Source organism: Delphinus delphis, chromosome 15 (genome assembly GCF_949987515.2).
Source record: "Delphinus delphis chromosome 15, mDelDel1.2, whole genome shotgun sequence".
NCBI lineage: Eukaryota > Metazoa > Chordata > Mammalia > Artiodactyla > Delphinidae > Delphinus > Delphinus delphis.
In genome coordinates this window covers 13,460,433-13,486,453 of record NC_082697.1, presented here as the reverse complement: position 1 = coordinate 13,486,453, position 26,021 = coordinate 13,460,433, and the positions used below count along the sequence as shown (strand labels likewise).

At 47.6% G+C, this 26,021-nt stretch overlaps 1 protein-coding gene across 13 annotated transcripts in view; it reads right to left on the bottom strand.

The window, feature by feature from the left end:
- The window catches only part of ZMYND8 (zinc finger MYND-type containing 8), a 126,611-nt gene extending 103,473 nt beyond the window's left edge, over positions 1 to 23,138 (bottom strand). For 8 of the 13 annotated variants that reach the window (XM_060030677.1, XM_069541464.1, XM_069541465.1 and 5 more), the window contains exons 1-3: positions 23,075 to 23,138; positions 22,162 to 22,395; positions 13,344 to 13,414 (exon numbers count right to left, since the gene is read on the bottom strand). In XM_060030677.1, the coding sequence (XP_059886660.1) occupies positions 13,344 to 13,414; positions 22,162 to 22,175 (85 nt within the window). In that variant the 5' untranslated portion in view covers positions 22,176 to 22,395; positions 23,075 to 23,138. Of the gene's footprint in view, positions 1 to 13,343; positions 13,415 to 17,197; positions 17,331 to 17,947; positions 18,040 to 20,925; positions 21,303 to 21,716; positions 21,737 to 22,161; positions 22,396 to 23,074 lie in introns of those variants that run through there. The other 5 variants (XM_060030678.1, XM_060030680.1, XM_069541462.1 and 2 more) reach the window with 5 other exon arrangements.
- Between the last annotated feature and the right edge of the window lie 2,883 nt (positions 23,139 to 26,021).

Here is a 26,021-nt window from a genome sequence, read left to right as displayed (position 1 = left end):
CAACAGGAGAGGCCACAACAGTGAGAGGCCCGCGTACCGCAAAAATAATAATTATTATTAATTAATTAATTAAATTTAAGTTAGTTGTTAATATTTAAAAATTAGGAGAAACTGCATCTGGAAAACCAGATTACTAGCTTCTCTTAAACAAAAAACAAACAAACAAACAAACAAACAAACAATCAAGATCCAGGCACACAAGGTCCCCATTTCCACATAGTACATCCTCCAGGCTGTTTCCCCCACCCTTAGGATGGAACATGAAATTCCCCATTTGCCAAGGTTTCCATCATTCTTAACTGTCAAGATAATTAAACCTTGAAAACCCCTTCAAGGCAGAGTAAAGCATAGAAGGGCACGAGGGTAAACAGAGGGATAACAGATAAAGGATACTTCGCTAGAATGGCCAAGATCTAGACAGTTCAAGCCCAACACGGTATATACGTTTGTTTATATTTTTCTAAGAGAGAGGGGAAAAGTATATCAAACTGTTAACATAGGTTACCTGGCAGAGAATTTTTAGCCTTTTTTTGTATACTTTGTTTAGTTTGTTGCCAGGAGATGCACTGATTTTATCATTGGAAAGGAAAATCCAATAAACCATTTTCTTCCCTTAATTAGTTTCTATTTCTTGGGAGACAGTCTTTATTCAAAAAGCATTTACTGAGCAGCTACTTACAAATCACTTGCCTCACATTAAAAAGGTCAGAGAGACCTGGTCCCCTTACCAGTTTAGGCGAGGAGACACACAGGGAAATGAATTCGACAGCAGAACATTTTGAAGGCTGGGGAGAGGGCTGCCCAGCACATTCTGGGTTATTTTCCCCCAGCCAATGTGCCAAGATGCCAAAGGGCCCGGCAGAAAGGAGGTTCAGTGTGGCCTGGATAAGAAATGCCAACTTGGGAAGATGGGAAGATAGCTGTGTTCTCTCTTTACATAACTTTTCAAAGAAAGAGCAGGCCCAGGAGAATCTAATCAAGTGAAACTTAAGACACCAATACAGTAATTTTTTGAGCATGTTCTATGCTGTGCCAATCCGTGGCTAGGTGTTTCCACCTACTGCATCCAGCATGACATATTAATATATGAAAGCTGTAGTGCAGTGCTGTCCAAAAGAACTTTCTATAATGATGGCAGCATTCTGTATCTGTGCTGTCTAATATCTGTGCAGCCTCTGGGCACTTGCAAAGTGGCCAGTGCAACTGAGGAAGGCATTTTTTTTTTTTAATTACCGTAAATTAAAACAGCCACATACTGCTAGAGGCTACCTTATCAGACAAGCATAGCTATAGAAGCTCAATATATAACAGACAAGGGAGGAAGCCTAGCAGGCAAGGAGCACCCTTCAGAATCCTCCACCCACCCCTACTGGAGGGATCTTCAAGGCGTAATGATTTGCTCTCTAGAAATGTGTACGTGGACTTGCCACCTTTAGCCTAGCTTGGAAATACTCAGACCTCTAGGATGCATGAGAATGTCTGATCAGAGCTGATTACTGTCCTTTCCTGGGCAATTTAAGGGACTTTCCGGGTGATTACTGTTTTGTTTTGTTTGGCAATGCCACGCAGCTTGCAGGATCTTAGTTCCCCAACCAGGGATTGAACCCCGAGCCCTCGGCAGTGAAAGCGCGGAGTCCTAACCACTGGACCACCAGGGAATTCCCCCGGGGCGATTTCAACTTTGGAAGCTAAAGAACTCCACTGTAGGAGGTATAAATGAAGGCTCTGAAAGAGGGGAGCCTGGATCCCCAAGGATGTGGAGAAGCCAGGGGAAAGGCAGGTCCTCAGGGAGAGAAGCCTGGAAGGATCTACAAAGGTGCGACCCGGCGAGGAGCAGGAAGGAACCTGGCACATCACAGGACCAACATGCGGGCCCGGCAGGCTGAACAGGAGGGCAGCTTCTGCCAGGAAGGACAGATGGAGCAGGGGCTTGAATCTCTGCTCAGGACTGGGGTCGTCTTCAGGAGCCACTGGCAACGCAAAGCAGGCGAGCAAAACAATCGCACTTGTGTTTGGGAAAAGGGCCCATCACAAATGGTCTTAGGGACGTCCCCGGTGGTCCAGTGGCTGCGACTCCACGCTCCCAATGCAGGGGGCCCAGGTTCCAGCCCTGGTCAGGTAACTGGATCCTGCATGCCAAAACTAAAGATCCCACATGCCGCAACTAAGACCCGGCGCAGCCAAATAATTAATTTTTTTTAAGTGGTCTTAATACCGGGGGAAGGAAAGAAATCAGAGGGAAGGGGGCCATTTCAAAGAGTACTGTGTCCCTGGGTGGGGCGGGGGGAGACAGACAAGCCAACAATCGTTTCAGAGAGCAGACATTTGAGCTTGGGTAATTACTTCCACGCACCAATGATGCTGGAAACAGAGCCATCCACTCTGGCTGAAAGGCTACTTTTACATCCTTCTCCAGGAGAAAAGTTCTGTCCGGACTTCCCTGGTGGCACAGTGGTTAGGGGACACGGGTTCGATCCCTGGTCCAGGAAGATCCCACATGCCACAGAGCAACTAAGCCCACGCACCACAACTACTGAGCCTGCGCTCTAGAGCTCGCGAGCCACAACTACTGAGCCCGTCTGCCACAACTACTGAAGCCCGCGCGCCTAGGGCCCATGCTCCGCAACAAGAGAAGCCACCACAATGAGAAGCCCACGTACCACAACAAAGAGTAGCCCCCACTCACCGCAACTACAGAAAGCCCGCGCGCAGCAACAGACACAGCGCAGCCAAAAATAAAATTAATTTTTTTAAAAAGTTCTGTCCATCTGGTAGACAAAGTCAAATCATTCACTCGTTCATTCAAAAGACGTAGAACAGGCACAGTGGTAGTAAAAGGAGAAAATGAGATGTGCAAAAACGAAAGGCAGGATCCACCCTCATTTGTAGCCTTCGCATCCAGGGGGGTAGGAGCTTAGGAGAGAAAGGAGTATCTTCCTTTTTAGGACCTGGAAGATCAGTGTGGCTGGAGTGGAGAGAAAGGGGGCCCTGGAGGCAGGAGGCTGGAAAGGCGGGCAAGGCCCGCACATGAGAATTTTAGGACTTTGATCATCCTAAAACCAAAAGCAAGCCCCTAAGAGTTTAAAGTAGGAGGTAGTAGCCGGAAGAGAGATTCCTTTTAGAAAGATCAGGAGGTGGGGTGGAGAGAGATGAGAGACCAATTAAAAGACTACTGCAGGGGCTTCCCTGGTGGCACAGTGGTTAAGAATCCACCTGCTAATGCCGAGGACACGGGTTCAAGCCCTGGTCCGGGAAGATCCCACATGCCGCAGAGCAACTAAGCCCGTGCGCCACAACTACTGAGCCTGTGCTCTAGAGTCCGCAAGCCACAACTACTGGAGCCCATGCGCCTAGAGCCCGTACGGCACAACAAGAGAAGTCACCTCAATGAGAAGCCCGCACACCACAACGAAGAGCGGCCTCCGCTCGCCGCAACTAGAGAAAGCCCGCGCGCAGCAACAAAGACCCAACGCAGCCAAAAATAAAAATAAATAAAATAAATAAATTTATTTTTAAAAAGAGACTACTGCAGTTCACTGGTGATAACCTGAAGAAGAGTGATGTTTACGATATATTATTTTAAGTAAACGACACAAAAAGGCAAAGGACAGAAGAATCCAGGATCAGTCGCACATCCCTGGCCTAGCCAACTGGCAGAGTCCTGGCTTACTGATCATAGTGGAGAAGCAGGTGCTCGGGGGCGGGGGGGGGGGGGGGGTGCAGGAGGGAAGGTGGACAGTGAAATCGGTTTTGGACACGTTGAGTCTGAGACACCCATGAACAACAGGCAGGGCAGTCAGGTGGGCAGCTGGCCTTCTGCATCATGACTCAGAGAAATCCAGGCTGGAATTAAAATATTTGTGAGTCATAAAGCCACAGCTGTGGGCAAGATCACCCAGGAAAAGAACGTGCTGGGCAAGGTGAGTACTTTCAGCAACTCCCACATTTAATGGAGAAGAGAAGGAGCCAGGGAAATCGAAGGAAAAACACTGGAAGCGACAGTTTCCAGGAGAAAAGTGATCAGCAAGAAAAATAATCCAATGCCTCTGTGAGATCAAGACACGGGAGTACTGACACCATCCTCTGGAGTCTACAGGAAGCCCAGTGATAACTGTTAACATGGAGGGTCTGGGTGGAGCTGGCAGGACAAAGCAGGAGGTGAGGAAACCAAGACGTGAGTACAGACACTCCTCTTAAGAAGTCTGGCTTTGAAGGGGCCAGAAATAGCAGAACTGCTAATAGGAAAGACGCAAGGTCAAGAGAGGAAATGTGGAAGAGACCTGAGTATGTTCACAGCAGTCTGTACAGGGAACTTCCCGGGCGGTCCAGTGGTTAAGACTCTGCGCTTCCACTGCAGGGGGCCACGGGTTCGATCCCTGGTTGGGGAGCTAAGATCCCACATGCTGCACAGCACAGCCAAAAAACTATTAAAAAATAAAATAAATAAAAATAAAAGCAAATGTCTGTACATTCCTCCAAAGGTTAAACACAGAGCTAACCCCCATGACTCCACAACCACACTCCTAGGTCTACACCCAAGAGAAATGAACATACATCCACACAAAAACTCATTCACGAACATTCACAGCACTGTTCTCCGTAACAGCCTAGAAGAGGAAACAACTCAAACGTCCATCAACAGATGAATGGATAAAACAAAATATGACAATGGAATAACCCGATGGAACATTATTCATCCATAAAAAGGAATCAAGTGACGTGTGCTACAACGTGGATGAGCCTCAAAAACATTATTCTACGTGAAAGAAGTCAGACACAGAAGTTCATGTACTGAATGATCCCATTTACGTGAAATGTTCAAGATAAGCAAATCCAGAGAGGGAGAGAGCAGACTAGTGGTTGTCAGGGTAAAGGGACAATGAATGGGGAGTGATTGTTAAATGTTCTAAAATTGACCGTGGTGATCACTGCACAATTCTGTGAACGGATTAAAAACCATGTTACTGGGAATTCCACGGCGATCCAGTGGTTCGGACTCCACGCTCCCACACAAGGGCACAGGTTCTATCCCTAAGATCCTGCAGGCCGCACGGCATGGCCAAAAAAACAAACGAATAAAATTTTAAAAATATAAATAAAAACCATGTTACTTTTGGGACTTCCCTGGTGGCATAGTGGTTAAAACTCCGCGCTCCCAATGCAGGAGGCACGGGTTCCATCCCTGGTCAGGGAACTAGATCCCACATGTCGCAACTAAGACTTCCCATGCCACAACTAAGGAACCCACGTGCGGCAACTAAGACCCGGCGGAACCAAATAAACAATATTTTTTAAAAACACATAAAGATGATCAACATTTTTAAAAAAAACAAACATGTCACTGTTCACTTTGAAATGCTGGATCTCTGGGCTCCAAGAAAACTGGAAACAGGTGGAGGGAATGTGGAGGGGGAGGGACGGGAGCACGGGGAGGGCCTGGAATATGTAATACTGCGCACACCCCCACTGTGAGATGTGGCCTTGCCAAACTCTCTCCCCTCAAGCCAACAGTAAAGGGGCCCCCATCAGTGGAGCAAAATGAAATAACTACTCTTGGAAACTTTCAGGCAAAAAAAAAAAAAAAAAAGTGCCAGGATCTCTAAAAGGCCTCAGACCTAGGAAGTTAACTCTAGAGGCATTTGGAGGAGGAAAAAGAAGAGGCGGTTCTTTGAAACTATGGTTGAAAACGGTCCATTGTAGATCACAGTCTTCCGGCATAACAGTAGTCACATAAACATGTAACGTGGGGTCACGCTTCAAAACTGGGGCAAACGCAAGGTTTTCCACAAGTAAACCACAAAGATAAATTGCACAGATGTGCCGACAGGATTCCGTGAACAGACGCACGGATGCTAGGCTGGCGAAGAGAAAGTAGAAGGTTTCTCATTTGGAAAGCCGTAGCCAACATCCTCAGAGTTCCGCGATATTTTAGACCTTGTTGGGAGAGGAACAATCTGGTAGTTACCTAACTCGCAAATCAATTCCTTCCATTGCACAGTACATGGATGGTACTTCCTGGGCTGGAGATGTAGAAGAGCCAAAACAGAGTTAAAAATACTGATGCTCATTTTTGAAAAGAAAAATTCTCAGCACTTCCGTATCGTGCTGTGATTTAAGAGTGTTTACGGTTTTATTTTCTTAAACAGTTTGCTTGGGGCGAAAAAAAAATGATAGAAGGTCTCTATCTCATAGCCATCCTCATAAACAATCCCTTGGTGAAACAGTCTTAATTTACATACAACAGTGAGAACGAGGATCCTGTACTAATTGAGGTCTGGGGCTGGTTAGCAAATTGCTGTTAATTGTATATCCTCCAGCATCCTGTCTCGGAAAACATCCATACCCAGGCAAATCTCAGCAAGAATGATACTGTTCAAGATTTTAATATCCTGGGCTTCCGCTGCATCTGTGCATGGTTTCCAAGTGGCTCGTTCCCTTGTGCGGGTGACATTACACAGACATTTTTAAAAATGGTTTCAGCTCTGGCAGCCTGGCATCCATACACCACAATCATTACTGCAAAATGCACACACAGTAGGATCAAGATGCAAGCAGCCCGAACAGGGGAGCCTTTGTACGGAGATGTGAGCTCCCAGCATCCATCATTTTTCAGACTTTAAGTCCCTGGCCTTGGAGGAGCTTGTTCTGACCTCCTGCATCGTGTGGCCAAAATCCTGCAATGAACAGTGCTGTGTCCAGTCTCACGCAGAGAAAGCAAACCCACAACCCTCCACCACTTGTGGCCCAGAGATGTGTTTTGTTGGGTTCATGCATGGTCTTTCAGAAACTGGGCTATACGGATCACGTTGCTAAACCAGGCGTTTTTACAGGGGCAAAAAAATAACTCCCAGGTGGTGACACCCAGTGAGCCATATTCCTGCTCCAGCTCAGCAGTCATCAAATGGAGGCACCCTCCCCCTTTAGGACAGATACTCTCCAACTCACCAAAGGCCCCAGCACCCCTGGATGCCAGCTACACTCACTGGTCCACCTGCGGGCCCCTGCAGACATCACACCTGGGATCGTTGGGGTAGAGCTCACGACCGAGTACAAAGGTTTAAAATCAGAGATAAAACCTGACCCCAGTTCTCCACTTTGGCACTTCATGAATCTCTCTCAGCCTCAGTTTCCGGAACTATACAATGGGAATAAAAACACCTGTTACACAGCGTTATTATGAGACTCGAATGAAGTAATTTGCATAGAATACCTGGCACCTAGTAAGTACTCAGAAAACATCAGCGAGGCCAACACACTTGGCACCTAGACGGTGTTTCTGAGCTCTGCTTCAGCATCTTTCAGCAGATCATTACCCCCAGACACAAATGTCAACCTGACATCTCGAAAGTGTGAGCGCTCTGTCTCCCGAGAGCTAAAACGCCCCGGTAAATGTCAAGGCTGGCATTATGGCAATGCCTGGCTTGGGAATTACTCAGTTAATAAGTGAGTATGTGTCAGGGGTAAGAGGGTGTACAAATTGAAATTTAGTTAGAGAACCTGAAAGGTCGCACAAACTAGGCGTAGGAACAGAATTAAAGAACTCTGCGCCAATTATTGTCAGAGTTTCTAAGTTTCTCAAGTATAGTACAGTTCGGGGCCTCTTCTCCACCCACAAGCAGGGAATGATGTTGCCAGTTTCCCAAGAAGCCTGGTGGTCACCTCATCCTCTTTTGAGGATTACCTCTTTCCCAGTGGGGGCAACGTTGGGGGGGGTCCAGATGTCTAGATACCGGCCCTTCCCCAGCCAAAGGGCAGAAACATGACACTAGGTAAGGGACGCTCCCTAGGGACTTTGCCCTATTGACCCTGAGGAAGCTGCATACTAGCTCCGCTCCCCAGAGCAGCCCTGGGCCTCCACCCATTCCCTCAAGCCCATGAGCCAACCGACCACCTTCCAGTCCATCCCCTTCCTGCTCCAATTAACCAGAACCGGATTCCGTTGCTCACAACCAAAGAACCCTGATGAGACGGTACCAGGTGGGAGCTGAAGCACTGAATGTCCCAAAGCATGAGAAAAGCAGGCTAGAGAAACAAGTCTGTGTTCACAGAGCCCTCACCATCACAAGGCGGATTTTGAAGAATCAGGACTGAAAGAGAAATAAGCCTTCACCCCAGCTTTTGCTCACTGGTCACATTTGGACCAGGCTGACCTCAGCTCTCAGAACCCCAGCCACGCCGTAGCATAACTCCAGGCCTTTCTTTGCTTATGCGATTTCCTCACCTAACCGGAGAGGTTCTATCAGAAAGGTTCGCAGGACACAGGAGCAGCCAGTCACCTGGCCATACGGTGACCCTGGAGGATAGGAACTCACTTCCACACAAAGAAAGCCATCCAACACAATCCCTGGGGAGAGAGAGGAAGGTCTCCCTCGAAACCAGGTGACGCCATCCCCCTCACAATTCCCCACCAGAACAGGGGCTCCACAAAGGCCCTGAGAAAATCAGTCCAAAAGGCTGCCGACTGGATTTCTTCAAACGCCTCAGCGGACAGGATGCCAGTTCCGAACCTGCCTGCTGGGGTGCCCTGCTCAATTTTTTTTTACTGATTTGCAGTATTATATTAGTTTTAGGTGTATAGCATGGCGATTCAGTGTTTTTGTAGATTATACTCCAGTAAGTTATTACAAAATAATGACTGCAATTCCCTGTGCTGTACAATATATCCCTATTGCTTATCTATTGTATTTTACCCATAGGAGTTTGTATCTCTTAATCCCATACCCCTACCTTGCGCCCTCCCTGCTTCCATCTCCCCACTGAAAATCACTAGTTTGTTTTCTATATCTGTGAGCCTATTTCTTTTGCTATATACATTCAGTTGTTTTATTTTTTTAGACTCCACATGTAAGTGGTATCATGCAGTAATTGTCTTTGACTTATCTCACCAAGCCTAATATTCTCTAGGTCCATCCATGTTGCTGCAAATGGCAGAATTTCATTGTTTTTTATAGCTGAGCAATATTCCACTGTGTGTGTGTGTGCGTGCGCACGTATACACATATATCTTCTTTAACCCTTCATCTGCTGATGGACACGGGTTGCTTCCATGTCTTAGGTATCGTAAATAGTGCTGCTACAAACATTGGGGTGCACGTGTCTTTCCAAATTACTTTTCTTTTTTTCATATATATACAACCAGGAGTGGAACTGCTATAACATGGTAGTTCTATTTTTAGTTTTTTGAGGGACCTCCATACTGTTTTCCGTAGTGGCTGCACCAATTTACCTTCCCACCAACAGTGCACAGGGGTTCCCTTTTCTCCACATCCTCACCAACACTCATTATTTGTAGACTTTTTGATGATAGCCATTCAGACAGGTGTGAGGTGATATCTCACTGTTGTTCTGATTTGCACTTCTCTGATGATTAGCAATGTTGAGCATATTTCCAGGTGCCTGTTGGCCATCTGTATGTCTTCTTTGGGAAAATGTCTATTCAGGTCTTCGGCCCGTTTTTTGATTGGGTTGTTTGTTTTTTTGATATTCAGTTATATAAACTTTATATATTTTGGATTATACAATTCTTCATTAACTACCTCCATGCCCTCTTCCTGGAGGCTGGAAGCAGGGAAAGAAGCAGAACTTGGTGAGTAGGGTTTCCACCTGATAGGCTTATCAACACGAGCTCATCCCTGCTCAACTGATTCTAATCGTGGCTAACATTTCTGAGCACTCGCCATGTCCCAGCACTGTTCTGGGTGCTTTGCACATGTGAGCAAGTTTAATCTCAACCATAATCCTCCATTTTTATCATCTCCATGTACAAGGGGAAACTGCACCACAAATACAGCTAGGCAGAGGGCAGGCAGAATGCAAACCCAGGGAGTCTGACTCCAGAAGCCAGGTTTTCTTTTTTTTTTTTTTTCGGTACACGGGCCTCTCACTGTTGCGGCCTCTCCCGTTGCGGAGCACAGGCTCCAGACACGCAGGCTCAGCGGCCGTGGCCCATGGGCCCAGCTGCTCCGCGGCATGTGGGATCACCTCAGCAGCAATGAGCACATCCAGTACCCAGATCTTGGTTTCTAAGGCCATTCTCCAATAACAACCAGGGGCCTCGGGGAAAATATACAAGATGAGCCTAGAGCATCCTGCAGTGCCAGAAATTAAGAAAGTGTTCAATCAATCAGTCAACCGACAATGACGTCAAAGGGACACAGGAGCCGACTGAAAGTGCTCCCAGTGGCCAAAGCTAGAACCATTTGAGCAACAAAATAAGTAATACAAAACCCAAAGTATGAAACAGTTGAGTCCTTGCTGATATAAATAAATGGTTGAACAAATAAATGGGAGAAACAAGACAAATCTCCCATATAGAACAACATGAAATAATTTATGTACATACTCTGGCCTTCGGAAGCTGGAGCATGGCTTCCCACACTTCGTAAGTGTGGGCCGGGCACTGTGACTTCCTTCCAAAGAGGAAGGGGAGAAACCTGACAAACGCTCCCTTGGCCAAGTGATCAAGGTCAACACCACCAGTGATAAATCATGTTCATAATATATACCCTTGATATGATGTGATGGAAACGGCCCTTTAAGGTCTTCCTCTCAAAAACCCGTAATTCCGGCCTACTCGAATCCAACCATGAGAAAAACATCAGAACATAAACATCAGAAAAACATAAACCCCAAATGAGGGTCATCCTACAAAATACCTGAGCAGTTTTCCTCCAAACTAGGAAGGCCATGGAAAACAAGGGAAGTCTAACAAACTGGCACAGCCATGAGGATTCTAAGGAGACACGACAGCTACATGTCATGTGGGCTCCTGGGTGGGGTGCTGGAAGGGAAAAGGGATCTTAGTGGAAAAACTACGGAAACCTGAACAAAGCATCCACTTTAGTTGGTAGTAACACACCGATTCATTAACTGTGACAAATGGACCAGACCAATGTATGGTGTTAACACAGGGCAAAAACTGTAACTATGTGTGTGTGCGTCGGGGGGGGGGGGGGGGGGGGGGTATGGGAACACTCTGCACTAGCTTCACAACTTACCTGGAAATCTAAATCTAAAACTGCTCTCAAATTAGAAGTTTATTTTTAAAAACATAACAGAAAACGATGGAATGGCTCTCCTGTGGACAGGGTGGCCACTGAAGGCCTCCCTCAGGAGCTGACGTCTGAGAAGAAGCTGAGACGAGAACCAGACAGCAGGACCCAGGGCGGCGTTCCCGGCAAAGGGCCCCCAGGAGAGGACGGAGGGGAGGGAGGCTGGGGAGCTCAAGTGGGGTCAGGTGCACAGAGTGTCTGTCACAAGGTAAACAAAAGTGAAGGAAGCTGGAGGGGTCAGGCCAAGGCAGGTTGGTCACCGTCACTTCAGACTGGAGCCCGAGGGCGCTGGAAGGTCAGTGGAGGGACTCAGCAAGATGAGATGTACCTGATGGGGGTGTTTTTCCAAGATCGCCCTGCCTGCTGTCGGGAGAGGATGCGGTGGGGCGGATAAGGGATTATGATGACCCCAGAGTGGTCACACCTCGGACGGCCCAGACACAGAAGGTGAAGGGCTAGGAGCACCTGGGGGTCTGAAAGAAGACAAGAAGCGGGGTCTCCACGCTCAAGGGGAAGAGAAGAGGGGTCTCCACACGCAGAGAAAAGGGCCTGAGCTGAACAGGCCTCCTGCTCTGGCTGACGGTCCCCGATTCTGACCCTTTTGGAGAAGTCTCCACAACGGGGCTCCAGGGCCTTCCAGGCACCGAGGGCTCAGGAAAGAAGCACCTCCTTGGAGTCCGAGCCTCGGTTCAGTTCGAGCCCATCCTGCACTTTCTACCTGGGAGACATTACCACTCGGAGCCTCGGTTTCCTCAACGGCAAAATGGGAACACCACCTCCCATCTCTTGGCAGGTAAGAAAAGGCTCCTGGACCCTACAAGCACAGCCTTCATAAATCCCAGAGCAAGTATTACCTTTACAAGAGTAAGCCCAAGGTGGAAGGAATCTTAGAATCTCATCTGACAGCCCATTTTACAGATAAGAAAACAGGGGCAGAACCAGAACATGGCCAAGTGAGCAGCAGAGCAAGGACCGCGAGCCCGGCTCCCAGCTCTCGTTCTCTGGGCTCCCTTCTCCACACTCAATTCTGACCCCAAAGTGGGGGGACTGAGACAGCCTTCCCCATCAGCAACTGTCTCCAAACACCTCTTTTCAGACTCCCCTGTGGCTCTCCTCACCATCAGAGGTGCTGCGGGCCCAGCCTGGGCAGGGGGGTGGGGGTGGGGGTCTGGTGAAGGGGAGCAGCCCTCCGACTGCCCCCCCCCGCACCCCAGGCACCGACCACCCACCCGGACAGCCTGGCCTGTCCACCTGAGGGGCCTCCCCCCTCCTCTCTGAACCAGGCCCAGGCCCCCATCAGGCAAGTCAGGCAGCAACAACGGCCAGCCCCTGCTTCCCAGGTCACCACCATGCCACCACTCTCTGACCCTCGTCTTTGCCCACAGCGACACGCTGTCTTATCAAAATCCTCAAAAAGCTCTTGGGCTGGATTGGAGTCTTTCAAGGCCGAGTCTGTACTCACCCTGTGTCTAGTCCTTCCCGCCTCCCCCCGCAGACCCCAGCACAGGTACTAAGCGACTTGTTGAAAGAATACCACCGAGGTACAACAACTAAGTTTGGAGATGAGCATTTTCATCAACCAAAGAGGTGAGAAATGTTCCTGCAGCTCATTTCTAAAAGCACCCTGAAGGCAAAATGTGAATAACTGCTTCCTTGTGGGAAACCTCGCGAAATCTCACACAGACCAATCAGAAAGTACCAATGACTCAATTAGAAGATCCCTGAGGAGCTCTAACACAGGATTCTGAATAGAAGCACATACCATGTTTACTCTGATTTGCACAATTCTGTCCTACACGCAAACACTGGCCCCAGCATTCCACTTAATCTAACGTTTCCCTTTAATCTCTAACCAAGACCAACGTTTACCAAGGAAGTGGGTCACCTTCGTTCCACCTCTGCGTTTCCAAAGAGGCCTGTTACTGAAATCAGAAACCCAGCAGCGGCTGGAGACTCCAGTTGCTTCTAGAACATGCTTTATTTAAATTGATTCCCGAAAGTCACCCTGCAGAGAGCTAGCCAGCCGCCCTCCGTCATGACACTCACATGTAAAATTTACTGTCGGGACAATTTCCGACAGGTTGGAACACCGACACAGACACGCCAAGGGAAAGCAAATCAAAAGATTTCTGTATAAATGAGGTTCACTCATCAAAGGTGCCAACCTCTCAAAATCGGAGGAGTGTTAGAGCCTCGTCTCGTAAGCCACACTTCACTGCACTGGAACAACAAGAAAAAGAAATTCCAATTTCCTCCTGTGCCCTGGATAGATAATCCGAGATTTTTACTTACCTTTGGAGCGAGTAGAGATATCCATGCCCTCCACCACCTCCTGTTCTGTTTTTATTTCCTCTTCAGCCAAGCTGAAACAGAGCAAATTACGTTCACGTTTAGGTAGACTGAGAATTTGCCCCATGGGGGCGGTTATTTAGAAGTTCTAACAACAAACCCACATTTTTCAGACAATCTTCCAAGGGTAGGGGGAAAGGAACCCACACCTTGATATCAAACAAAGTGTTAAGAGTCCTATAGGAGTGTTTTTAAACACTAGCTTGTTCTTGAAGTCAAATTACTATTCCAGTTGTCATGCTATTGGAAGATGCAAAAGGCTTTTTTAAGACACACAATTACCATCTACCCCCATGGACCAATGAAACCCCAGGCTTCAAGTAAATCAGTTTCTCATTGTTAACACCGGGCTCAGGTTGGAGGTGGTTTTCGGGGTACCTGGAGTTCAGATCTCTGAATTCTGCAAGGCAAAGAGTATTTTCCCAGACCTCCTGGCTAAATCTTACTATTTCCCGACGAGGCAGGAACATGAAAAAATATATAGGTTAAGCTACAAAGTAAAAAATATGCTCAGGCTAGAAGCAAAAGGCCTGGTCTCAAAACATTCAAACCAGCAGCACTTAGCCCAGGAATTAGGATTGGGGTCTCCACACTCCCAACCCCTGGGATACTTCCTCCCTGTAGCAGGCATGGCTTAGAGAAAGCATTCAGCACTCTTTTGAGCTGTGACTAATTACCCCCACCACAAAAGTGGAATGAGGAAGGATTATTTAAAAGACAGGATGAGAGTTGGGGGTTGGGATAAGAAGCAGGGAAAGCAGGGCCCTCCGCTGGGCCAGCCACCAGAATCTTCTCTCGCTCTCTCGGCTGGAACTCCCCGCTGAACAGGGTACAGGCCATTCCCTATCTTCCCCACGGACATACACACACCTCTCAGGCCAAGCCAGGAAAAGTTCTGCTTTTCTAAGTGCCAACAGTTTGAGGTGCTGGAACTTTCCAGGCATTAGGCTGACGACGAAGTGATAAGAACCTGAGCAATTATTCTAGATGCAATTCCATCGGACTGTGGTTCAACAAGAAGAAATGGGTGCATCTCCAACTGAGATGGCTGAAATCTTCCACCTGGAAGACTCAAAAACCAGGACAGGGGGGACGCTGCCTAAGGCAGGAAGGATTAGAATGTCCCTTCTGTGTTTTGTGGTCTGGGACTGTGACTAGACAAAAGGTAAGTCCCAAAAGTCCTGGAACCTCAGGGTCAGATGGAGCTGCATTTAGGAGAATTCCGTATTTGATGGGACTAGATAGAAAGGAAGAGATGAGAGCTGACAATTAAGTTAGAAGAACTTAAAGGCCTCCAACTTCACTGGTCCCAGCAGAGAGAAGAAACAGAAAGGCAGTGTGCTTTTAAATCAGAATGTTAACACATTTAGGTCTCTGATATTGAACCCCGTTGACAATTTCATCCACACTGCCTTTGTAGAGAAAGCCTGGGACACAAATCACCAAAGAAACAACAGACATGTTGTCACAAATGGTTTTCATCAGAAGACATTGCTTCTGAAATTTAAACATGTCGCTAACGTGCACTAATACAACCGTGATTTGTGGCACTGATACTTTTTACTCCAACTTAAGAGGCAAACAAGCTCAACTCAGAAACACACCCTGCCTGCAACTTACCCAGACTGTCCAAATGGATACCGCTGATGGTTTTTTGCTTGGGGTGACTGGAAATAAATTTTAACAGAAAGCCCCATGCAGCCCCTTCAAAGAGGGGGAGATGGTCAGCTTCAAAAGGACAAACAGCAACCCTGATCTTTCCAGCAACTAGAATTCTGCTCCCCTCTCTAGCATGAAGTATGTGAAACCCTAAACTTCTTGAAACCGATCCCATATTTTGAGTGATGGAGAAAACGCTAATCTGGGATCCAACCAAAATGTTTGGTAGTGAAAAGAAACAATTATGCATTACAGACTCCCCCAAACCCACTTGAAGGATTTCTGCAGCGCTGAAAACATTCAAAGGTGTATAGATCATGGAGTTGGGCTGCATTCAAGAGAACAATTATTTGGCTTGTAACAGCCTAGAGGAGGCTGAATACTTCAGGCAGGAAAGCTGCTGAGAGGCTAAGAAAATGCAAACTAGCTATGGGGTGGCTATATGCTGCTGAGTTTAAGATAATTCTGGAGCAGAAAAGAAGGAAAAGAAAGTTAAGCTGTTTTATCTTTCCAAGTATTACAAAGCGGGCACCATAATCACCTAACTTTAGCAATAGCACCACTAGGATTTAGCCAAGGATTTGAAGGACAACAATTTCAGAAAACCCATCTTTTTCACAGATCAGCAAGCCACCCTTTCAAAGGGAACCCATGCATGCACATGCATGCACACATACATACACACACACACACACACACACACACAATAACTTGTATTTGACTAAAGGAAATTGCAATGTCTATGCATCTAGAGGAAAAAAATTTTTTAAAACTTCATTTACAAAAGCAAAGACCAGAATGCAAAATTAGTCATTTTGAATAGCCACATCTAAAGGGACTTCCTTTTTTCTACACCACTGATCTCATTTTTTTTCTTTTCTGGTTTAGTGTTAAGTACTAGTATGTTATTAAGGGGAAAAAAAAAAACTATGAATATTACATCAAAAGTGGTGGTGAGAAAAGATTTGTACCTGTCTGAATGCCCCACAGATCTTGGTCAATTTAGGTTAAGAACTGTTCAGTCATTTGGAGGGAAAAAAAAAAAAACAGTCAAATAATAATTGTTAAAAAGAAAAAGCAGCTGCGTCTGAAGAAAAGACTTTGAACTCTCCTCATTAACACATTAAAGTCTATTAGAAAATACACAGCATTTTTCCTTCCATATCTGCTAGCTTCCAGCAACCCCAATTATTTAAATCCAAAACAATGGAACAAGCAGCCCTTGTTTCAAACTGACATTACTTTTTTTTTTTTTTAAGGTCAGCTGGGGAGGCTGGGGCCCGCTAAAGGAAAGGGTAAAATTAGCTAAAAAATCTCACCCCAACAGGACGATACACCATCTACTAGTTGTATACGTTGTATGTTCCCACCACCCGTCACCTCTTGCACTCACGGGTTCCCCTAAGTCACTTGCCCCTGGATTTCACAAACTGATACATTTCAGGCAATTAAAGAAGAAATAACAGGCACCCGCCTGCACATACAACCAAGACCATCCCATGCGTCCCAGAAAGAAGAAAAGATTTCTCCCCCAATGCCTGAGCAAGAAAACCTCTGCTTACTTCTTCACCTGCATGCACTGGAAAAGAGCAATTAAAAGTTGCAGATGAACTGCACCTCCAGGATGTTTTAAGCCTTCTGATTTTTAATTCTGAAGACTCAAGGCTGGTCCGTAAATTCCCAGGAATCCCATCCCCTCAACACTTCCAGGAGAGAGAGAAAAGAGAAAACATCTAGTTTGGACACAAAACTGCCTGGAAACACAATGCCCAGATATTTCTTTTCCCCAAGTGCCCCTACTTGACTGTTAACCAAGAATATCTAACCCCTCTAGAATATATAACCAGCATGCACAAGAGTCTGGGTCTACAGCTGAGGATGATCACACAGCAATTCAAGAATCATGCAATCGTTCAAAAGGACTTTCCCTTCAGCTTTTTACTTTCATTCAAAATACCAAAGTGGTCCAGGCTGTAAGAAATATTTCATCCCCAAGACACAAACATCTTTCCTCTTTCTAGATCACAAAATAGTGAACATTAAAATCAAAACACCATGCTGCCCTAAATCTGCAATTAATTTCTTTAAAAATTGGGGGGAGGGGAGGGAATGGTTAGCAGCTTTATATAAGCACTCACCTAAAACAGGCAGAGTCATCGGTAGCTAAGCTATTTATGCAGGATTCTTAAAATGGCGTCTGGCAACACTGCCTCATTCCTGTATTGAAGCTAAAATGGTAGCAGTTTGTTCAATAGCTGTAGCTCTTGCTTAAGCAGCCCTGCTAGTTTCAAAGCCACCTTCCTAAATATCAGAACTAGGAAAAGCTCAACCAAAGGACACCAACAACCCAACGTTTAGAAGCTGGAAAAAAAAAAATCTGCAGTGACAGGGGGAGTTTGTTAAGTCACAGGTTCCTAAGGAAAACCCTTCCCTTTCAGATCCTGAGCCGTCAACGTGAGGCTCTAAAACGAGGCCCCCTTGCCCTCGAATTAGGTGGGTGGAAGGTGAGGAATTAGGCAGCCCTCTGGCATAAAGTGCAGACAGACAGGTGTCTGTGCAAACCACCAAACTGTTAAAAGGGTGCAGGCTGGGGGGGGGGGGGGGTAGGAAGCCCATTCCCCCTTTCTAGTAGATGAGAAACCAGCTCTGCATCCCTACCAAAGAGTAGCCAGGGAAAATGAAAAGTGCTTCCAGGGCAGCAGGCATCTGAAGGGCTGCACCCCAGCCTGAGGCCAAAGTCAAATAAAAAGGCTGTTTAATAAGCCTGAAAACGGCCACCAAACACCCAGCCAGTCCTAAGACAGTTAACCTCAAGGAAAGATAATCCGAGTCTGCAGAGAAGAAACAACAGGAAAACGTCGCCCTCAGCCAAGGCGCAGGATACTCACAAATTAGATTTTTGTCCACCCCCAACAGAGCCCTCAAAATTAACCATGGGTTTGGCAAAACCCGCTTTCACAGGCCAAGCTAAGAGCCTCATAGTGGATAATGTAATTTACTGTTACAGGTCTGCGCATGGCCTCAGAACTCTCCTGGTGCTGCGGGTGGAGAGTTTCAAGGTGACTGTGAGCTTCAGGAGAGAAAGGAGGGCAGAGTGCCCAAGGCTGCACCAGGGCAAGGACGGGCGTCTGGCTCCCGGCCGGCCGGTAGGTAGGTAATCTTGATGACGAGGGACAGGCTGGCAGCCCAGCTTGCTGCAGTGCTGAAATGGCTCCTGCCTGCTTGTTTATCAGTAAGCAGAGTGGGGTGGAGGGGGAAGGGCGTCCATAGCCTTAGCAACCTGAAGCCAAGGGTGAATCCTTCCTTGTTTCTGCCTTTGAGATCAAGAGCAGGGCTGCTACACAGATTCCCTTCCTCCTCCTCGGCTGTGCGGTGGCCAAGGCACTTTTGCACGTATCTTTCTTTTCAGGGTCAAACCAGAGGCAAAGCCAGACCTAGGGCTTCCCAGCTGAAAAATGTTTGTGGCCTCTGCCCAGGAGAGAGAAGGGGGGGAAAGGAGGCAAAAGAAACAAAGAGATCACACACGTGAAGTGGCTGGACTTTGGAAAAAAAGAAAAACCTACCTTTGCCTTCAGGGTTTTCTGGGCTGCTGTCACCCCCTCCCCTTTTTGAAATGGTGACTCATTCCCCCCCCCGCCTCCTATTTAAGACCTGAAGCCATTTCCCCACTGTTCTCCCGGGGAAAGGAAAGGGGGAATGTTTTGTTTAAAAGAAAAGGGGTAACAAGAAAGAAAGAAAGGAAAAGAAAAAAAAAAAGCTATTGTTTTCATCCCTAATTTATAATCCAGGAGGCCCCATTGTTTCTTTCCTTCTGACTCAAATCTTTGAGCTGTTAATTATAAAAGTAACTGGACTCAGCTCCAGAAGGCAAACCACGTTCCTGAGCAGCAATTAGAAAAACTCTGTAGAAAGTTTACTGAGTGATTATATATAATTAATTCCTAGTTACAGCCGGAACACTGACCATTTTCTGGCACTAATAAAAGCAGTTCCTCCTGCTGCCCCACAGGAATGCCACTTAATTTCCCAAAGCAGAAAGTGAATCCATCCTGGAGGGGCTTCAAGGGAAAAAAAAAAAAAAAGGAGAGGAATCAAAAGCTCCAGTGTGTCTGCGTTTGTTCCTTGCAGCTGTGCATCCTCTTTGGGGGCTGAAGAGGCAGAAGGAAAAAGGAAAACAGCCCAATGTTCTGTTCCTCCCTCTGCAATTTACAAACATGGCAGAGAGAGGACCATCTACCTTGATGTAAAAAAAAAGGGGGGGGGGGAGATGCCCTAGGCATGGAACGTAGGGAGACGCTTCAGCTCCACGGATGTGCTTTTCCTAAAAGGAACAAAGATGGTAGAAATTTCCAGAAGGCCCGCTCTCGGTCCAGCCACTGCCATTGTCAATCTGTAACCTTTCCTCCAAGTCTATTGGTTCAAAAGCTGGAGAGAGAAACCCCATTGGGCTGCACCGTGAGCCTGCACTGCTGTCCCTAGCTAGTCCTGCTGCAATGCAGACATTTATTTTTTTTCCCCCTGAGTGAAACTGGAAAACAATGCTACCTTGAGAGCCATTAACTTTTACAGACTCATGTTTGGTGGTGCCCCCAGGACCACAGGCAAGTGGCTGGCTTGCTCCAGGGCTGAGAACTTGCTGGGGCTGCACATGTGAAAACAGATCTTGGCTTTGCAAACCTGTGGGAGCCATTTTAATGCAAGCTTTTGGAGGACAAATGCCTTGCCCTTAGGTTTCCTTCCAGCCCAACAAATGCACCATTATGCAAACACTGACAGCACCAAAGCAGGAGTCTTGTGATTAGATATTGCTTCCAAGGAGGCCACAAGAACCTCAATATGTAATTTCCATTTACAGCCAGGAGATAAGAACAAAGAAACAAAGCTAAGCCTCTGAACTTTCTTGTGTGGGGTAGTAGCAGGCAAGCAGCTCAGTTCTAAGTATGTTACATCATTAACGGCCTGTCCCTTTACTCTAAGAAGCTGGCCTGTCTTGCAAAGACTTCTCAGCTTAGAATTGGGTACATTCCTCATTATTAAATGAGCCCTTTTTCCAATTGGTTCTCAAAGGTGGGTTGCTGGACACCAGTTTAAAAGAAGAAAGATTATTGACTCCATCAAGTTGGCATAACACAGCAACCGAATATACTTCCAGCATTTACAGTCCTGCTGGATTGGTCTCCAGGCTGGAAATTTATGCAGTGAACTTCTAGGGAAATGCTGAAGCAAATGCTAAACAAGAAGCTACTTTTTTCACTCTGAAGTTCTAGCTGCAGCCTTAAGAGATCAGGAGAAATGTAAAAAGTGAGAAATAAATCAGAAGTAAAGGTAAGTGTGCACATACAGATGTGTGGGTCAGGCTTGGAAAAAGGCCGGGTCTGTTGTGTATGAGCCCTGAATCAAGACCAAGTTTGGTGGTGGGTGGGATTTTTACAGACATGTAAGTATCTTAAAACATAAGGACTCACACCACCACCCCCAGCTCCTCCCCACCCCCATGTTTAAGGCTCTGTGACTCTTAAGACCAAGCAGTTTCCTTACATTTCACAAGCAGATCACCTACCCAGAGTTTTCTATCTAATATCCAAACAATCCCAATTCAAGGTCTCCAGTCAAGTCACAATGAACTGAACGTTTCTTCCCTGAGGGTAAACAGGAAGTATAATCTTCAATCCTAGCCCTAGGTTATCAGGAAAAACAGTGGATTCAAACAGTCACCTAAAATCAAGACACTATGAAAAAGCCCTCCTTGGGTTCCTGCTCATAAAAAGCCCCCAACGGCTGGAGCCAAGACCCCCTGTTACAAACAGACCCCAAATGTTCGCCAAACTCTTTATACATGGTCACAGAAATGGATTGCTTTACTTACCCAACAAATGTTCAAGCAACCGTCTCATTTTTCCACAGTTAAGAAGAGAGAACAGGCTGGCAGATTTGGGACTTGATCAAAAAGGAAATTTTTTTAAACAGTTACACGGGATTATTAAAAACACACACACAACAACAACACAACCCAACCACTGAATATGGAATGCTGTCATGAGCCACAGACGTGATTTTATTTCCTCTGCACTCTATCACACAGGAGGACAGAGGATGACACAATGTAAAAAAAAAAGGGAAAGGAAAATGAAAACAAGGAGAAAAGATACATGAGTCCACTGAAAACCATGCAAGAGGAGAAAACTAAGGGATTCAAAAAAAGACTCCTCAGATTTATTGCAGGATGTTGTCCAACATCTCTCCCCCACCCCCCCTCCTACACTCCCCCCCCCCCGCCCCCCATCCCCATCCCTACTCCAAAAACTTCCTCCAAAGCCTAGAAAACACTTTCAGAAACATTTGCTGGCTGCAGGCTGGCTTTGCAGAAGAACACTCTGTATCAATAGAAGTCAGGAAAAAAGGCTGAACAATGTAGTTTCAAGTGAAGAAACCCTGTAGGAAGAGAAAAGACCATGGGGAGTCACCACCACCCACCTAGGCCCCAGGAGCTAGGATCTGTCCTTAGCACTGCTCTGCTGAGGGCTTGGTTCTTTTGCAAACACACGTCCTCTCTGGTCAGAACTGAGTCCAGCCTTCCCAGCACCTCTTTGGAGAGGTGAACTTGCCTGCTTTGCTGTCTGCCATGAGCTCTCCTTGGAAGGGAGCCTGCTTGCTTACCTTCCATTTTCTTCCCCCAGCAGGCATGTGACACAAGAGAAGACAAGAGTGCAAGGGGGAGGGGGGGGGAACTGCTCAGAGAAAGAGAGAGAGAGGGAGAGAAAAAGAGAGAGGAAGGAGGGGGGAGAAAAAAAAAAAGCTTCTTTTTTGGCAATACCAGGATCTAGCTTCACACTCTTCTAGAAACACCATGTCCTGGTGGAAGAAAAGGTGTGCCAGGCCCTTACCAGTTTGCAAAACCGAGCTCTGGCTAATGGCTACTTAGCCATGTGACCCAAGAAAGCAAAAAAAAAAAAAAAAAAATCTCTCTAAACAGTTCCAAGTTAACCTAAGTGCTGTAGGGGTGACTGTGGCACAGACAGCCACAGAGAAATCACACTGCTCGCCCACAATGCGGATGTCTCAGAGGGAGGGGGAGAAAAGATGGTTAAAAAGTCGAGCTTACCTCTGTGGATGCATTGTTAACACTGTGTAATGTCAATACTTATAAAACATGGAGGACAGGCTCCTAGTTCTCACAGAAAAAGGGTTTGGCACTTCGGCTTGATGATCTGGCCGCCTAATAAAAGCTCATCCCCGATTGGCTGCCCCGGCAAATCGGAGTGTAAGGCGGCCCCGGATTGGCTGAAACACTTCCTGAGCGATTATCTTTGTGAGGCTCTGGTGAGCAAGAGCCATCCTGTGCATAGAAAAAGACAGGCTAAGCTAGGCCTTTTGCAGCAAGAAAAACTTACGAAAGGGGCCTGCAGTCGCCCTTCTCCCACACCCTGGCTAGATTTCGCGGCACGAGCAAACCAGTGCAGCCAGCCTGACCTGCTCCAGCAAAGACTGAGGCCCAGAGGCCACAGGCAAGAGAGTTTTGGGGGTGAGCTGCAAGGGCTCACCCTCATCTGCCCCCACGGAAACGGCCCTCTCGCTGGGAGGAAGGCTGGCTCTTTTCTAGAACAATCCAGCAGAATGTTCTCCCCACCACCCGCGGGGGGCGGGGAAGTGAAGCCAAAGAGCAGGGAGGCCCGGGAAAACAGCCCAGGGGGCAAGAGAAAGAAGAAGCTGGAGCCAGGCCTCTGAGGCAAACCGGACGGGCCAGGCGAGCCCCCCAAGTCACTCCAGGGCAGCCCTGGCTTCCCAGAGGACAGAGCACTCGGGCTGAGAGGGGAGGAGGGGAACCCAGTGGTCAAGTTTGCATCGTCATTATCAAAATGCCTCCTGGACAAAGCAGACCAGACAGCCACTTGCCTGCCCCAGCCCAGACTCGAACCTGTCGTCACCCCACCACCCCCAGCCAGAGCTCAGAGGAAAGCAAAATGGGTTCCTGCCTCCCTGCCAGGATGCCAGGGGGCCCCCCTCCCCATCCTTACCCTAAGAAAAGCCAAAGGCGCTCCTAGCAGGCCACATGCCTAGCTCTACAAACTTCCCTTCCCCTCCCAGCCCCCTCCCCCAGCGCTGAGGCCTGCTAAACCTGTCAGTTAAACAAAAATCTGACTTCCGTATTAGTCTGCGATGGCTTCAGCTTCCTGCCTATTAACCCTCTCTCAGACTCTGGGCCTGGCTGGGAAAAACTAGGCCCTGAGAGCGCAGAAAAGGCCTGTGGAAAAATACCAGCGGCAGCTCTCCCGGCAGATGCAGAAAGAGAGAGAGAGAGAGAGAGAGAGAGAGAGAGCCGCTGTCTCTCGCCTTGGCTTCCCAAGGAGGCGTGTACCTTCTGAATCCAGGGCACAGGCAGTGCCTCTCGGGCTGAGAAGCCATTTAAATCCAGAGGGAGAAAGAAAGATGTCAAACTCAGCCAGGGAACAAGAACCCCCATTATTAGTCAGGCCTACACCCACTGCTTAGACCTTCCTGCCACACAACCAGCCCTGTAAGGATGTTCCTGGGAAACTGGGCCCTCGGTGGCAGAAAATCCCATGAGCTTTGTAAGGACTCTTGCTTAAATTTATTTCCACAGAGAACGGCTTCTTCGGGTCCCCAAAGGCAGGTGGAACAGCTATTTCACACACAGCTCTACCCCACCCCCATCTCTCTGGCACTGCTCCCCAGTAAAATATTAACTACTGTTGCAGAACTGCTTATAATTCCACCCATTTCAATAGTATTAGGAGGTCTTTGCCTGTTTCCTCCGTCAGGCTGCCTTGGTTGTGGGTCTGTAGCCTGAGAAAGAAAAAGCAAATCCAGAAGGATCTTAAAGCATCCGTGCTCACTTGCTGATGCTTTTTTTTTTTTTTTTTTAAAGACAAGGTGCTTAATTAGCAAGGTTTTTTTAAAAAACAGCAAGCGGGAACAACAGAAGCTAAATAAAACACCATTCTTTAGAGGCTGGAGAAAGCTTCCAGAGGTGACACGGCCATATGCCAGGAGGTAAAACTATGGCCCAATAAAGTCTCCCCTTCTCCTCCTAAAATTAGGACTCGTGGGCTTTCTCATCCCACACGGTTCGTTGCCACAAAGAAGCCACAAAGAAAACGGTGGAGCTGAGGCCCTGCTCACCCTGCCCACCCCCACGTGGACGACAGATGCCCACAGTGTGTACATAAATTCCTCCTGGCTGGGAACTTGTATCAAACAGGAGCAACGCAGGAATGCAAGCACACTGTACCGCAGGGGCAGGGCCCAGGCTCTAGGAAAAGGCAGAGGATTCTGTAGCCGCTGTTGCTGAATTTTCGGCTGAGGAGGCCGGGACGCAGGGAGGGACACTCGGTGGCCTGACAGGGGTCCAGCATTCAGGACAACAGGCCTGGGCCTCACCAGAGGGAGGGGGCCTCCTCTTCCTGGGGGTGGAACCGTGTACGGGGAGACCAAACGGGGGACAGGAGGTCAGAGTTAATCAGACCGCGCTCTCCCTCCCGGCAGTGCGGGGCAGCGGCCCGGCACCACCATCCTATAAGGGATACTGTTTGTGTCTGTTGGTGCTGCTTTGGGGAGGACAAATAGCATGAGTTTGTGGCGGATCTCGTGTACAACTACCTGACCAAGCCCACGAGGAAATAAAATACGGCGCTGGTTGGCGTGTTGGATTTTAGCCCCAGATTAAAGCCGGTTGCATAAGCAACTGCAGCATCCTCCCCCTCCCTCTTCCCCTCCCCCTGATCACTTGATCACTTGAAATGTTTTCTGGGGCAAAGAGCAGGAAGCTGGCGGCTTATTCTGGCAGCTCTGCTCTGTTTGAGGAATGCTGTTGGCATTCGGGTAGGTCTGAGGTTATCTAGAAAACAGCAATTCGGCTGGGGACAGAGACAAAGGTATGGTGGCAGATGGAATCCTGGGAGGGACACGGATTGAAAAAGGCTGCCCAAGGCAGGCCTACTAAGGGCCAATCCTGGGTTTGATGGAATGTGGCTGATAAGCAGGGAATAAAGAAAACCAAATGCTGCTGGCCTCAATCTAGAGATTGCCCCTCTCGAACCCCCGCTGCACAGAGTAGTCCCAGCAGCTTCTGCGTGCCTGGCACTGGCTAAATCAGCACTTTACAAAGACTGACTCCATGAGGTAGGGAGTATTGTTAGAGAGCTGGTACTGAGCCCAGAGAGGTGAAGTGAGCTGCCCAAGGTCACACAGCAAGCCAGTGCCGGAGGTCAGACTTCCAACCCAGCGACGACTCCACATCCCTAAACCCTGTACTTTTGCCTGCCTCTAAAGAAAGAAATGAGAAGCCCAACCCAGCAGAGCAGAAACAAGGCTGAAATCTACTAACGGCAACTGCATGAACTGTGTTTTCTTTTAGGAGTTGGACTCCTTCAGCAATGTTTTAAGTACTGAATGATGAACCTGGGAGATCTTTAGATCAGGATCATTCAAAGGCCCAGAGAAAGCTCCTCTCTCCCTACAAACCTCCAGCAAGATGTCGAGGGGGACACGTTGCCATCTCTAAAATCAGGAATATAAAAATTCCTTGAAATCAGTGATTCTCAACCAGGGGTGGTTTTGCCCCCCCAGGGGATAGATGGCAATGTTTGGAGACTTTTGGGTCGTCACAACTTGGGGGGGAGAGGTGCTATTGGCACCTACTGGGTAGAGACCTGGGATGCTGCTAAACGTCCTACCGCACACGGGACAGCCCCCAGCAAGGAATTATGTGATCTAAACGTCCACTGTGCCGAGGTGGGAAACCTTGGCTTCAGTGAAAGGAAAACAATCCGACCATTGTGCCTCTGGATAGCAAAGCCAGCACAGGGCCTAAATAAGCAGGTTCCGTGGTGATATGAATAAGCCATGAGCTCATAAAAATAGATTAATACGTGTCTCTCAATATTTCCAGGAGTCAGAGAGAATCTGGGGATAGAATCTGTCTGAAGGAAGCCAGACAGAGTG